Source organism: Cimex lectularius, unplaced genomic scaffold (genome assembly GCF_000648675.2).
Source record: "Cimex lectularius strain Harlan isolate CLEC.00 unplaced genomic scaffold, Clec_2.1 scaffold8, whole genome shotgun sequence".
NCBI lineage: Eukaryota > Metazoa > Arthropoda > Insecta > Hemiptera > Cimicidae > Cimex > Cimex lectularius.
In genome coordinates this window covers 3,703,146-3,718,466 of record NW_019392656.1, presented here as the reverse complement: position 1 = coordinate 3,718,466, position 15,321 = coordinate 3,703,146, and the positions used below count along the sequence as shown (strand labels likewise).

The following is a 15,321-nucleotide window of genomic DNA, read 5'->3' as shown; positions in this document are numbered from 1 at the left end:
ATTAATTTTTATATCCTAATTTGTATTATTTATAAATATGTTTTTCACCTAATCTGTAAAATAAAAAATAGATTTTATATTTTTAAAATTTGAAATTAAAATTGAACAAATATATAAATATATTGGAGTTAGTAAAATTTTCATTATTGTTATTTTTAATAACTTGTTAGATATTGTTTATACGATGTATTGTTTCCTCCTACCCACTCATGCGTGGCTTGAGAAAGTTCCTTTTTTATCCAATCAGGCACCTGCACAGAAAAGAAAAAAATTTGAAAAAAACAATTGAAATAATAAAATTGTGAAATATCAGAAATGGCTTTAGTTCTAACCGGTCCAGAAGTATCAAAGTCTGCTTGTTTTTCTTCTTTCACCGGCGGTTCAGGGTTTATTGGTTCAGACATACTCAATGGTGCAGTTGTGTCTACAAGGACAAATATGCAGTGCCAGAGGGCACAGATAGAATTTAATTTTACTATTTGCCCTTTAGATATTTGTTCTGGTGAAGCATACAACCTGAAATAAATATAAATGATGTAGTTAATTAGCATACAATCATCTTTTAAGAGAATATATTACATCAATACTTCCTGAGGGTCTTTAACAACTTGAGATTCGAGTGTAGACATGGATATCCGAGCTGAGTCATTGGATCGTTCAATAATCTACAAAAATGAGATTTCTTGTTGAGATCTACAGGGGGTGATTGACTTTTACTTTGGTCGTTTTTGATCAGTCAATACTGTAAGATACCGAAACGACCTGACTACAAGTCTGTAAATATCAAATTAAAAGTATACGAAAAATTGTGATCCTGTAGATTAACCATCAATGATCGGTGTGATTATATCAGACGTATTTTGACACTTTAGTTTGATAGTTGGCCTGCGTGTTAGATTTTCAAACAATGTAGATACACCCTTAATATTTTACAATTTAATGGACAAAATAACACAGACCAACCATTGAAGTTAGTGAAATGTGTTTGATATAAAAAAAAATAAAAAATAATAGACCAATTAATACAATTAAGCTAGAAATTTATTTTTGTTTTAATTAAAAATAAATACTTGGGTAAACCTGGTCCCCCAAAAGTATATCGCATTTTCCTCAGTACCAATAATCGTATATGTCGGCCCACATGTCACCATCTAGATAATTTGTAGCAATTAGTAAAATATTCAGTTAAAAATTAGACAAACTTTAGATACTAACAGTAACAACTCTGTCTGTGACAGATGAGACGATTGAAGGTGATTTCTGATTATGGCCCAGTTGCGCTTCCAAGTTGCTCCCCATCGTTATGACATATCCATCTTTTGTGAGCACTACTGAATGATTTCGACCAATTGAGACTCCAATGACAAACCACTTTTTCAAAGCTTTCACATGCGTTAACTTTTCAACTTTTCGAACTTTACTCTGAACAAAATAACAAACAGCCTTCATAAAAAATTAGCATAAAAAAGTAAGTGTTGTATTGAATTATTAGTGTAATATGTAATTTATGGCAAGGAATATTTCAATATTTCTCAGTAGAATAATTGAATATTACTGACAAATAAATGTCACCTCATAATTTAGAAGAATTAGATCCAGTCCTAGTTTGTTATATGTATTGTTTCCACATACAAACAAACTACCCGAGTTAGTTATCATAGCAATTGCATCTGGACCAGCGACTACTGATTTAGGAACTGCCTTGTTTGGAATTTCTATTAAGCCTGGAGAACATCTGTAAAAAAATTTTGTTTAATGCTTTTGTAATTTCTTTTGTAATTAATATTTTGTGTATGCAAACAGTACATGTTATTTCCAGATGGAAGCATTCCCCAAGTGTACAATTCGCCATCTCTTGTTAAAATCACTACATGCGACTCTCCACTACTTACATGGACAATGTCAACATTTAAAAGTTTTTCTACAAAAAAACAAAAACCTTGGAAATATTTTTATTGGAAAATTATTGTTTTTAACTACCAATTAATTTAGGACATTCTTGAGTCTCCCAGTCTCCATGGCCTAATGTGCCAAAACTGCCATCACCGCATGTGAGAATCATACCTGAGTCGCTGACAAAGACACTAAATCCATTTCCAGCGGCAATTCTTTTAAATTTCAAACGGTTAATAATTATTTACATAATTTTTTTTTTAAGCTTACATATGGATGGATTTGCTGACAAGACATTCGACAAGCTTCGGCTCATCTATCCAATCAGGACTTCCTTCTAAACCGAGCTGTCCTCGTTTTCCTTCTCCCCAGGTGTATACCAGCATATCTGGAATTTCATACTTTTTTAAACTGATAACACAAACAAAATCTTACATCTTACCAGAAGTTAGTGCTACATAGTGTGTGGCACCAATTGCGACACTAAGTATTTGTGCTTTTGGAGGTAAATCAATTGGCTTCATGGAAAAAGAGTGTTGATGACCACTGATATTATACAAAACAGACCTGAATATTTAAAAAAATGCATATTAATATTTATAATAATATTAATTAAGAAAAATAAACAAATTTAAACAATTCAATGTGCCAAATTTAGCATGTAATTATGAATTTAACATATTTAAAATATTTTAGGATCAAATGTACTTACCTAACATTTTGCGAATTTCTACAATAAAATTAAAAAGATTATTTTAATCATAATCGCATTTTTTTTTTGTTTTTTTTTTTTGTAAGGTACTTACTTGTAGTTGTTGAAATGATTGGAATTAGCAAATTTCTTTTTCATCTTTTCATAAAGGAGATTGACTCGAGCCAGAACAACAGAAGCAGGTGGCCGAAGAGCCGGATCTTTTTGCAATAAGTCACTAACAAGAAGTTTCATGCCAGAAGAATAAACAGTCGGTAACGGTTCATAGCTACCCTAACAATTGTACAAAAGTAAATTTAGTTTTGAAAATTAAAAATTTATGTGTGGTGATTAGTGACCGTTAATCGATAATTATTCAGAAATCGTGAGTTGTGGTCTGGTGTGATGTAGGTTTCAGAAAAACATTTTCTTTATAGTGCCAATGTTTTGATATTTATTGAGATCATAATAAAGCTAATAAGGGCTCAAAGAGTTTGTCTACTGTGTAATTGTGCAAGAATTTCACGATTTCTGAATAATTAAAAATTTATTTTACTGACCTTCATAATTTTATTCACAAGGGCGGGAAGATTTGAACCTTGAAAAGTTTTTTCCCTGCATGCCAGCTCGTAGAGAATGCATCCAAGGGCCCACATATCTGACTTTTCATCATACTGTTTACCCTCACACTGTACACAAATATATTTTTTCTTTACTTAATTTTAACTTTTTTTTTTTTTTTCCAAATAACTAATCATACCATTTCAGGGCTGATATAATACGGAGTGCCCAAAACAGTTTGTGCCTGAGATTTAGTATTCATAACTTTTGAAATTCCAAAATCCCCAACTTTAATATCCAATTCCTTTGTCAGGAAGACATTGGCAGTTTTTAAATCTCTAAAAATAATGTTAGCATAATTTAAAAAAAAAAAAATGTAATATTCTTCAATCAATCGTATATTTGAATTTTAAATTTATTTGAATAGTTTTCTGTCACCTGTGAAGAATATTGTGTTCGTGCATGTACTGTATAGCTGCGACTATTTGCTTGTATAAGTTCCAGATTTCCAACTCGTTGATTGGATTCTTCGATTTGATTATGAACTGCGATAGTGTACCACCATCTGCGTATTCCATTTCGATAATGAGCATACCATTTATCTCAAAGCTACCGAGGTAACTGAAAAATAAATGTTTGAAACGCTGATCGGTCTTGAATAAAGATTGATTAAACGATTACCTAATAATATTTGGATGGTGTAAAACTGACAAAACCTCAACCTCATTCAGTGCCATTTGTCTCTCGGCAGCATTCAGTTCTGTCATGTCTATCTCTTTCAGTATCACCAGTTTTGAATCAGAAATTCTACGATATAGAATAGCAGTACCGAATGCGCCTGTAATTTTAAAATATGTGCTTCATACAAAACACTCTTTTTATTTTCAAGAAATATATATTTTGTTGCATACAAAAGAATTAATAAGAATATATTTAAGTAGTTTTCTTTTGGCCTTAGTTGTACAGTCTGGAATTATTTTTTTGTCTGTAGAGGCCAGGGGTGTTTAGTAAAACACTTTGGCGACAGCCTAGGAAGGAAAATAGGGCTAAAACATTGCCAATGTTAAAAAACATATTTTTTGCATTTTTCCTAAACAGCCCTGACCTGTACACCCCAATAACACCGGAAGAATATATTACCAGTTAGAAAAAAAATTTAAAGTGTGAATCTAAAAATGGAAGATTTTAGTTTGCATATTCATAAAAATAAATTCCACATTACTTATTATGATTACCTATTAATTAAAATTAACATAATATCCTTTTAAATGAGAATAATATTTGTATATGAACAACCTTTATTAGAATTCAATTTACCTTTCCCGACAGTTCTAATTTTTTCATAACTGTTTTCAAGGCTTATGATCTTGGACGAGGAGGAGTTTGAAGACTTAGAAGTGTTTAAGCTTTCTTGAGTCTGGCTGTTTGAGTCATACATTTTTAGCCATTCATTGATACTGAAATGTTTAACTGCTGAGTGCATGAGCTGCTGCTGGCATACTATACACATTGCCCTGGCATAGAGTTCGATAATCAATATTGCAGACATGGTAACAAATAAGGCAAACAAAGGAAAAAGGCTCTATGTACAAGAAACATTTATTTAAATATTCTACATAAGTTTGTTTTTTTCCAAGCTTCGCAGGTGTTGTAACAAAGTATATTTGGTATAACCATATAATTTACAACTGTGAGGAAATTAGCACCGACAAGCTGCTGATGGTCCCAATGCATACATTTGATGTCTGTAAAATAATATCTGCTATGAACAAATAACAATTTAGGATTTAATTCCTATTCGGTATAAATTTGATATCCAATTTTATCACCCGTTGCGACATTAGAAAATATTAATCACCTTTTTTTTAAAATATGACCTTGAGTTTAATAGAATATATATGTACAGTATAAACATAATAATTTAACTATGTACAATTTTATAAGTACATTTCTCGAATAATACGCTCTGCAATAGAAATCTTTAAAACCACGGTGAAAAATTGATATTGATTTAACAAGAAGCATAACAACAGTTTTCTAACACTTCTGACAACAAAAAATAAATTAAAATCTAATTACAACTTGCTGCTTTATAAATATATTATTTACACAAAAGACATCTAAGATAGAATGAAATAAATTTGAGCTAATTAAAGCTATTTTCATTGAAACGTTTTCATCTGCAGTTATCCCTCATGTACATGTCTATATTCAAGTCTTTTTGCTCTCTATATAAAGAACATCTAAAATACATACAGATCCATTTAAAAAATTTCCCCTAGGCTTTCTTCAATAAAAATTACTGTCGGTATATATCTGCATAAAATCAATTTAAACAAATAGCATTTGTGAAATATTTCGAGTGGCTCAAAAGCAATTACACTTATGAGACTTGTGTGTTCATGTTGGTATGCATTTGAGCTAGCATGCGCACTTCCACTGGTTCTTTATGCTGCTCTCGAATAGACGAGACTTCAAATCTAAATGTATATTCTCATTCTGTCCACTGTCTAAGTGTTCAGTCTGTAAAACAAATTTTTATTCATATGATCACATTTTCAAATAAAAGAGAAATCATAAACATACCTGTGTGGACCTTTGATCCCTGATTAACCTTGCCAATTTTAAGAAAATTGTTTCGATGTTTATGTTCTGTTTGCATGAGACTTCATAAAAAGGTATATCATAATTTTCAGCGATCTGAAATCAGTTTTATGTTTAAAAATGAACTGTAACATTAAGAGTATTTGTAACACCTTTTGACCCATTTCAGTGTCGACTACTCGCTTTGCAACATCGCATTTGTTTCCAGCAAGTACCTTGACAACATCTGGTGATGCATTCTGAAAAAATTAAAAAAAAAAATCTTTTCCACTCAAAGGAACCATCTCTTAAAACTCACCTCTTCTATATTTTTAAGCCAGTAGGTCAAGTTGTTGAAAGACTCGAGGCTTGTGACATCATACATCAGAAGAATACCCATTGCTCCTCTGTAGTAAGCGGTCGTCAATGTTCGAAATCTTTCTTGGCCCGCAGTGTCCCTGAAATTATTGACATTTTTAAATTGACATGCTCTAATTCCGCAATTTAAATAGCTGATAATCTATCAACCAGATTTGCATTTTGATTGGGATTCCATCGACGCTGATTATTTTCTGCTTGAAGTCAATACCTAAAACAAAAAAAAAATTCATTTCTCTATCAAAAAACAATTCATTTGGTTTAAATAATGTAAACTTAAGAGCTAAGAGCTTCAAATATAGTGTTTTTGTTTAAAAATATAATTATATAAAATAATTTATTTAGTGAGAATTGTATCCCGTGGTCTGTATAGTGTTTCATACCGCATCAGAAAGATTTTGATGATACTATTCAATGCATTAACTTTTGCTATTTACTCGCCTGCATATTGTTTCTTGGTTAATTGTCAGTCTTTTTGTATAAATAATTAGCAGTCCTTCGCTCGATAACATAGTAATTTCCATAATTACAGTGTCATTAAGTCAAAAAAAAAATTTAAAATAATATTAAAAAAAGAGATTTCAATTCATTTAATTTCCTGGTCTGCCTAATTTCCTAGCACTTCACTTGTCCTTTTTTGTGTTCTTCTAAATGCCAAATGGAAACCGGATTTTGTTCTAATTGATTGATTGAATCTTTTGATTGATTAGAAATTCTGCTGAAGATGATGAAAAAATTCAACATGTAATTGAAATAGCAAACTTACTACTGTTGGACTAAGGAAGTTCAAACTTCTTGCAAAATTTTGAAAAATTTTCAGACCCCTAAATAAAAACATTTGTAAGACTTTATGAATGCAAACCAAGCAGAATTGACGTGTTTTTTTAAAAAAATTTTTATTTCCCCAAATATCTCTGAGAAAATACGGCCATTGTTTAATGTATTGTGAACCTAATCCTATCAACAAGCTGTAGCTTACATATTAATAATATTCTTGATGTAAAGAAAATATGAATTGTTCTTTTAGTGTGATATTTTCACAGATCAATTCTAAAGAATCTGTTTGAAATGTCTTTTATTTTGGCCTCAAGATTCTTTAGCAAAATCAAGAAGAATGCCCTTTTTTGACTTGAATGAAATTTTAATGACTCCGACTTTGCAGATCGTTTACAGGCTTGCAAGCAGAAATATGGGCCATCTCCATTAGAAGATTTCTACTTTAGAATTTAGGGCCAATTTGCGATCATTGCCAACTTCAACTATGACTAAATAGTGATGAGTTGAAAAATAAAATAATTGAGAATTCCACACGAGCAACACGCGACTTTTTATTTTTGTAGAGGTGAAAAATCTACTGTTGGCTCGTTAAATTTTGGAAAATACATAAAATTTTAGTTGTTTAAATTCCTTCTGATAATTTTTCTTTTAACAAAAGCCAAATTACATATTTTCCCCCGTATTTTAATTATAATTTCGATCAGAATATCTTTTTATAATCGATGGGTTTTCTGTTTTAAAGATGCTATCAAATTTTCGACTTAGAGATGAAAAATAACCTTAACACGCAAATTTTTTTCTCTAAAAAACTTGTTTTATTATATTGTAAAAAACCTTTATTTCGTTGGTTAAAAATTAAATTGGTTAAACTATTCATTTCAGCGTTAAATTAAAGTTTAACACTTCAAAAAACGTAACTATACATGACAATGTCAAGTGTTTTGATGTTTCTAAGTCAAAAATTTGTAGGTCGGGATATTTACCTATTTGCCTCATAATTTATAAAATTCACACTTTATTTCGTTAATCAAAAATTTTATAAATTTAATTGTGAATACTTGAAAAACTTAATATAGGCACTAACAATCCTTAGGTAAAAGAAGGGATTTTTGAATAGGTTTTCATTAGAAACTACGACAAAACAATTTCCGAATGCTTATTATATGTATATTATATTATTTTATTTTCGGTTCTTCGTAGAAGTAGGATAAGGCACACTAGTATTGAATTTTCGTTTAGTACCGCAGTTGCTGGGGAGTGAGGATGACTCATCCACCCTCCCCAGCAATTTTTTTAAAAGCTGCCGATTTTAATTTTACAACGAATGTTTAAAGAAACATTTACAAAACTTCTCTTTTGATATAGTAGATTTCAAATTTTGTAAAATTTCCCTTTGGGAAATTGAAATTTTGGCTGGAAAACGCCACTTTCTTCTAGGAACGAAGTTTCTTTTTTAAACTTTGAACTTTTTAAAGTTTGGTTACTTTAATAATTATTACACTTGGGCGTTGTATTATAACTAAGTAAATTATTGTACTAATTTATAAATTAATATTTTAAAAAATATTACACAAGTATGTTAAAATTAAACGTGAAATTTCAGGACAAACTTTAGGCTGTAAAGTTAAAGTATTTTTTTTATGTTTATTACATCGTAATAAAATAAATGTTATTTTAATTATTGTTTTTATTACATAATAAATTGTGTTGTCTTAATTGTACAATAAACCAAAAAAATATGAACCAGTTTTGAGTTATAGCTAATTGCTTATAAGCATAGATAGTGTTTCAAAATTTCTCGTTGAGTTCAGTTAAAATGGCTTTTATGTTTAAATAGATTGTTCTCTTTTAGAATTATTTTTTAAAATGGATTTACCAGTTGAAAGGGTGCTCACCTATTGTCGAGGTGTACGTGTCGTAGTATGTCTCGTCGCAGTACCTGTGTACGATGCACGTTTTCCCGACGTTCGAATCGCCCAAAACCAGAACTTTGTACGTGGCCTGACAGTCGAGTGCCATTTTACACCGAGATGGATCGATACGGGTCTGCGTGTTGGACGTTTCCCACGAAGGCTCACCGGCCACTGGTTCCGGGCATGCGACTGCTTCTGGACTGGATCTGCCAGTGGCCACTGGACGATATCCTTGTTTATAAACATTCCCTCGGCTGGGATCTGTTATTATTGGTCGGATGAATTTGGCCCGGATCTTTCTTCAATGATAGCTATACGGGCCATCTATTAACGCCACAACTTGCAAAATATTTATTTACAAAAATTATCTTTTTACTGAGACGATTGCAGATCTATTCAAGTTGAAACCGATCAAAGCTGCAGAATTCATTGGTTAAACAATAAACCATGAATGACACCCCACAATTTTTTTTAAAAATTTTTCTTTTATGTGCTTGGGTTGGTCTTTTGGTGTACATACACCTTCAAACCGATAATAATCCAAAGTTAGGTGGTACATATTCCCTAGATCAAGATCTAACTTCTTTACAAGTTGCGATTTTTTTTTTAACCATAATCTTCATGCACAGTTTCAAGTGATGATTTACAACTCCAAGCACGTTTGCTAAACATTTAACTTCATACACTGTTCATTACCATCCAACTCGGATAGCAAGGCGGCTCTAACTTACCTCACCGGTAGTAAAGCCCAAAGCCGTTTGGTACTGCATCAAGCCCCAGTCAGACATTGAGGAAAAACAAAATTACTCTTGTTTGGGGCATACAGAGCAACGAGGCCCCCGATAAATTGACCAAGGAAAATTCCATCAGGACAGCTATCGGCCCTGAACACTTTTGCACCATACCAAATTGCCAGAAACGTAGATCAATCAGGCAAGTGAGATTAAGAATTAAAAATAAGCCCTCGATTCAATGAAAGTTTATTCCAGAAAAGAGACATGAAAAAAATTCATTAAAGATCGCAGAAACTATCAGCAGGACTATGAATCCTACTACGTGTTAGAGCTAGAATAATAGTAGGACTGTTGATCGGAAACTGTAGATTCTGGAGATATGTATAGAGCAGGAGAAACAAGGGCAGAGGGGCAACGATGCCAATGATAAATTGGCCAAGGAAAATTCATTCAGGACACCTATCGGCTCTGAACACTTGCGGTATACCTAATTGCCAAAAACGTCGATCCCTTGATGGGTAAAGAATAACTCTTCGGTTCAATGAGAATATATTTCAGAAAAGAGGCACGAGAAAATTAATAGACCATCACATAAAACTAACAGCAGAACAACTAAGCCTAGGTCGTGTTAGGACTAGAATGATAGTAGTACTATTGACCAGGCACTGCAGACTTCATAAACTTATGACTTAGGAAAAGTAGAAACAAGCCTGTATATATACTGCCAAAAAGAAGACGGTGGAACATACCTTCTGCTGGTGCGAAGGCCTATGTGTGCTGATATTCCTACTCTTAGGTGAGAAAAAGCCAAAGCCTACCCACGGGAGGTCTTAAAAAAGTTTGTCGTCTGGTAAAAAGTCCTTAATGAGGAGCTCTAGTCAACGATGGAGATTACACAATAGACCAATACTGGTCGCGGTGCACAAGGTAATCAAGAGACCGACACTTTTTTAACTGTCCAATGTTAAGGACCAAAGAAGAAAAAGGTTCAAAAGGTAACGTTTTTTCGATTAAACTGATGAATTGAAACTCATACTAAGACCCTAATGCTTCCACTGTAAAGGACGATGTTAAGGATCAAAGCAATAAAGACCACCAAAACTGAGATAAACCGGACTGATGAATGCATGAATCAACAACAAACAAGAAAAAGAAAAGAGCTCACAAATTGAAATAAACTAATGTCAGAAATTCCAAGTACTAGCATTTAACACTCAAATGCTTTCTGTTGTCCTCTCATATCCAAACCAGAATTCAAATAAAAAAGGAGGCGCACTAAGTCGACAATCTTCTCTGATTGGACAAAAAAGGAGAGATGACAATTCAACATTTTTTGAGGTATATTCTCTTTCTCGAGATCTGCGGGGGTTTCGTGTCCATGCCTCACCCCGCTTATACCACTTTCTGACCAATTATTTATATATTGTTTTGGCGTACGCAAGATTAAGTAGTGTTGAACTAAAAATTAGCTGAAAGACAAGAGTAAAGCAGGGTGCACACTAAAGAAATTCAAGAGATCATGCACACCGAATTAAAAAATCAATTTCACGATGTCTTCGGATGAAGAAGTCTTTGGTGGTGGTTGGGGAAAAAAGTGGAAGCACTGGTTTCATTCTTATACAAAATCGGGAACACAAGTGGCTTAAAAACCGAGGGCGGATGAAGAAAAGTTCCAAAGGCTTTTCAAATCATAAAACTCGAGTTTCATGAAACGCGTAGTCCATATAAATTTCAATCAACCGGCTTCATGAAACTTTAGTTTCAGGTTTCATAAACAAGATCCATGAAACCAGTTTCTTTGCTGTGAACCCTGCCAAAAGTGGCCTGTTGTGGTTGTAGAGCTATGGACTTCGCGAGCCAACGACGTTTTTTCCTAGTTTCAACTTTAGTTATAAATTCAAAAGAACGTACATCGAACAGTGTTCCAGTTTATTCTTGAGACGGACAGAAAACATAAAGACATTATGCCATACTGAATATTTCAGTACGTAAAAGATCACGACATTTTTAGATGGAAATAAAATTTTACATCCGCAGTTTCTAAGTAAATCTATAGAGCTTTCTTCTTACAGCACCTACCAGAAAAAATTCTACATCTAAAATGTACATTGATTCTGCAGTATTACAACATTGTTGAAATTTCATACTGCCTACACCATACAATCTTAGATTGCCTATACCTATTCAAATATTGGCATTGTTTATTACTTTAAACCATGTCTGCTAGACTAAAAATGTCTCTGATAGTCTCATTTCCTTGTTTTGACTCTTGTCATGCAGTCTTAGCTTATTTTATTATCTCGTTTATTATTAACTTTATTTTTGTATCTCTTCTAAGCAGTAACTTTTTTTAAAAATATCTTCATTTTCGAACCTTGTTGAGGTCAAGATCAGTCGGTTACATATTACTTTCTTTGATTGAGGAAGATTTCCAATCCCAATAAAATTTCCTGCTTAGGTTAGGTTCAAAAGTTTTATTTGAACTCGAATATCTTACTCACTGGAACTGTGTCAAAAAAACAATGACTTTTTGCTGCAGGTTCTTTCTACAGTAAATGTTCATGTTTCCAGACTGTATGAACGTTGTAGGATTTTAGTTTTAACGATCGAGTTTTTTTAAATTTGAAAGTATTCTTTTCTATTCCTTTTCTGGTTAAAGTATCCTGGAAAAATGATACATTTTGCCAAGTAGTCGTGATTTGCATTGAACTACATAGTTCAGTTTTCAGTTTCTTTTTCAGTTGTTATAAGAATGTATAATGACGTCACTAAGGTTTGAACCTTAGTTTGCTTAAGGTCTGCAGTCAAGGTCCTCCTGAATCTAAACCTAACTGATAACGGTTTTCACTGTTACTGATAAACAAACCGGGCATGGAGTAAAAGTAAAACTAAGTAAACACCAAATTTAATTAAGTTTGTACACTTTGACGTACATATTTTACAAAAATCAAGCCATGAATTTGATCAAACCTTACCCACACATATAATGCCATGTTGCTCACAATTGTCAAATTTGGTTTTGAAAGTGTGAGTAGCCTTGCAAATTCTGTTTCAAATTTGCAAAAATGCTCGAAAACTAGGAAGCTGACAGGACCACCCTGGAGAATATTATTTTTTGGAACTGACAGCTTCTCCCTTGCGAGCCTTAAGTCACTATGTGCTAAACTGTAAGTAGCATTAGGTCTGGTTTGTTTTAATGAGTAAAACTCAAGGCTTGATGGGTTTGATCCTGGTTGGATCAAACCTTTTCTCCTAAATTGAGGAAGTTCCATTGGTTTTTAAACTAGAAATTGTCAGTTTCTCTGTGAAACAATTACAAAATCGCTCTAATAACTCAAATATAAAACATGTTACTATTCTACCTGCTCACTCATATGAAAAAAAAATTATATGCTGAAATAAACCTACAATCTATACACTATTTAGGAAATTATTCACTAAATACTTAAATTTTTAATTGTCATGATCACAACAGATTAATATAACATGGATATGGGATGTACTAAAAATATAGCGTGATTTTGCTTTTACGGCTTGCCTAAAAGTCATTATTGAGCCTTTATTATGTAGTAAATTATTAATGTGTTGATATGATATGTATCCTGATGATTAAAGTTGTGTAAAATATATTTATTATGATGCATGCAAGATGAACCTGTTGCTTGGTCGCCCCTGATCCCATGTCAGCCTATTTTCACTGTCAGACATCATCAGGCATCCCACTAAATGAAAAATGGCAAAAGCGAGAATTGGCTGACTACGTAGATTAAAGACCAAGTTGACAAGTTGTGCTTGTTTAATTTAAAATTTATATTTTTTATAATTCTTGTTAAAATGTTGAAATATATTTTGAAATTATAATTCCAGACACACAGGGACGCTCATAAGCGATCTGGCGATTGTGAGCAAAGCTGGAACAGCTGTAAAAAAATTCGGAGAAGAAGAGAATCTGATTTGTCATGACTGGCCACTGCAGCCGAAAGAAATCGCGTCTAAGTATGACATAGGGATGGTTGTCTCTTTTGGTAAACTCATCCCAAAAGACATAATAGAATCTTTTCCTCTGTACGTCCAGTCTGACTGATTTAGCACAATGTAAGTTGACTTTGTTTTATTTTACAGAGGTTGTCTTAATGTTCATGCGAGTATACTGCCAAGGTGGCGAGGGGCTTCGCCGATAATCCACGCAATAATGAATGGAGACTTTGAGACTGGGGTGACAGTCATGAGAATTCATCCTCATAAGTAGACTACTTGGTCTAATAATAATCCTTTTATATTTTCGTTTATAAAGAATATTCTAGGTTTGATGTTGGAGAAATCGTAAGGCAGTATAGGATACCTATAGGCCCAAATGAAACTTCGGAGGACTTGCAAAATCGTCTTGCATTTCACGGTGCTCAGCTTTTAATGGAGTGCATCAGAGACATGCCCAGATGTGTCGAAATGGCCATCCCTCAGCCTCAAGAAGGAGTTACTTACGGTTGGCATGTTTCTGAATTATAAACCCAAAGAAAATTAATAAATTAAAATATTTTCAGCTCCAAAAATCAATGCTTCTATGTCTGAGGTAGATTGGTCAAAATTATCGGCACTGGAAGTATACAATCTTCACAGGGCTTTGAGTTCAATCTTCCCTTTGAAAACTCATTGGCATGGTCAGAGTGTAAAACTAATAAGCCTCGAACTTGACAAGGAGTTGAAGAAAATTGACAACGAAATGAGATCTTCAAGTCAAAGTGCTCTTTCGTTTCTCAATGATGGATTCGAAGGAGTTCCTAAAACAACAAAAATAAAGAAAAGTGATACAAATGCTGGTAATTTGGAATTTTGCAAAATAACGAAGATAATTAAAGTAAAGTGTTGTGATGGGAACAATGTCATTGTTAGAACTATCAGGGTTGGAAAGAAAACTATTTCTGCTGTTGATTTTTTCAATGGTTTCATGTCTAAGAAATCCAAAGAGATGTGGAATTTTAGAAGTACATGATTGTGTATAAATTTGTATCAAATGTACAAAAATTGTAGTAAAAAGAATGAATTAATATGTAAATAATTTTTTAAAATACATTAAAAAAAGTATCCATCTATCTACCTACACTATCATTAGTTATCTGCAGTTTGATCTTCATGGGAAAAAATTATAAATTTTATGGCCTTTTTACACTGCTTTGATGCTGAATAAACATTCTACTTAAATCCCAAAACGAAAATGAGGGAACTATGAAATTCACTCATTGGACGCAATCCAAGAATCTTCTAACCAATTTTGGAAGGAAAGAAATTTCAGAATGTGTCAAGGGAAGCAGGAATAAACTGCGAATCGTAACAGGATTCCTAACAGGACACTGCAAGTTAAATGGACACTTAAAGAAGACTGGAATAATCCAAAATGGCACATGCAGATTCTGCAAAGAGGCAGAAGAGACACCAACACACTAACACCTACTAACAAACTGCGGAGCTACACTAGCCCACAGGAGGAAATGTTTTGAGATGTATAATGTGACCGTAGAAGAGCTTCAACCCCTGAAACTGGGCCTGTTAATCAAGTTTCTTGATGAAATAGGACTCACCGATGTGCTTTAGGCAGAGCATGGGGAATACAATAGTTCTTAAAGGGCATAATATACTATACCCTGAAATTACATCTACATCTACATCTAAAACCCAAAATATGAGGCAGATACAAATCAGCCCAACCAAAAAGGAAGACATTCAGAAAAGAAAAAGAATGCAAATTAATTAAGAATATAAATGATACACTTTATACCCTACAGAAACCTGTTTT

General features: G+C 32.9%; 3 protein-coding genes across 5 annotated transcripts; 1 reads left to right on the top strand and 2 right to left on the bottom strand.

Moving 5' to 3' along the window:
• Positions 1-103: 103 nt before the first annotated feature.
• Positions 104-4,734, bottom strand: LOC106664449 (serine/threonine-protein kinase Nek8-like). Of its 2 annotated transcripts, none has more exons than XM_024224742.1 (17): positions 4,463-4,734; positions 3,827-3,983; positions 3,584-3,766; positions 3,345-3,483; positions 3,145-3,273; positions 2,700-2,878; positions 2,606-2,623; positions 2,336-2,460; positions 2,164-2,281; positions 1,981-2,108; positions 1,807-1,939; positions 1,573-1,735; positions 1,216-1,422; positions 1,071-1,151; positions 580-665; positions 333-516; positions 104-251 (listed from the first exon to the last, which is right to left on the bottom strand). In XM_024224742.1, exons 1-17 carry the CDS (start codon positions 4,692-4,694, stop codon positions 156-158), a joined length of 2,358 nt encoding a protein of 785 aa, XP_024080510.1. In that variant the 5' UTR covers positions 4,695-4,734; the 3' UTR covers positions 104-155. The 2 variants fall into 2 exon arrangements, with proteins under 2 accessions (XP_024080510.1, XP_014245638.2); XM_014390152.2 differs by having other exon boundaries at positions 1,807-1,921.
• A 44-nt stretch (positions 4,735-4,778) lies between these two features.
• LOC106664667 (ras-related protein Rab-13-like) lies at positions 4,779-9,026 on the bottom strand. The gene is made up of 6 exons (XM_014390601.2): positions 8,779-9,026; positions 6,257-6,317; positions 6,048-6,186; positions 5,902-5,988; positions 5,732-5,845; positions 4,779-5,668 (listed from the first exon to the last, which is right to left on the bottom strand). Exons 1-6 carry the CDS (start codon positions 8,900-8,902, stop codon positions 5,567-5,569), a joined length of 627 nt encoding a protein of 208 aa, XP_014246087.1. The 5' UTR covers positions 8,903-9,026; the 3' UTR covers positions 4,779-5,566.
• Positions 9,027-12,351: 3,325 nt separating this feature from the next.
• Positions 12,352-14,612, top strand: LOC106664433 (methionyl-tRNA formyltransferase, mitochondrial). Of its 2 annotated transcripts, none has more exons than XM_014390135.2 (5): positions 12,352-12,697; positions 13,398-13,526; positions 13,653-13,775; positions 13,835-14,013; positions 14,072-14,612. In XM_014390135.2, the coding sequence occupies exons 1-5, from the start codon at positions 12,522-12,524 to the stop codon at positions 14,518-14,520; spliced, it is 1,056 nt and encodes a 351-aa protein (XP_014245621.1). In that variant the 5' UTR covers positions 12,352-12,521; the 3' UTR covers positions 14,521-14,612. The 2 variants fall into 2 exon arrangements, with proteins under 2 accessions (XP_014245621.1, XP_014245620.1); XM_014390134.2 differs by having other exon boundaries at positions 13,398-13,595.
• Positions 14,613-15,321: the final 709 nt, after the last annotated feature.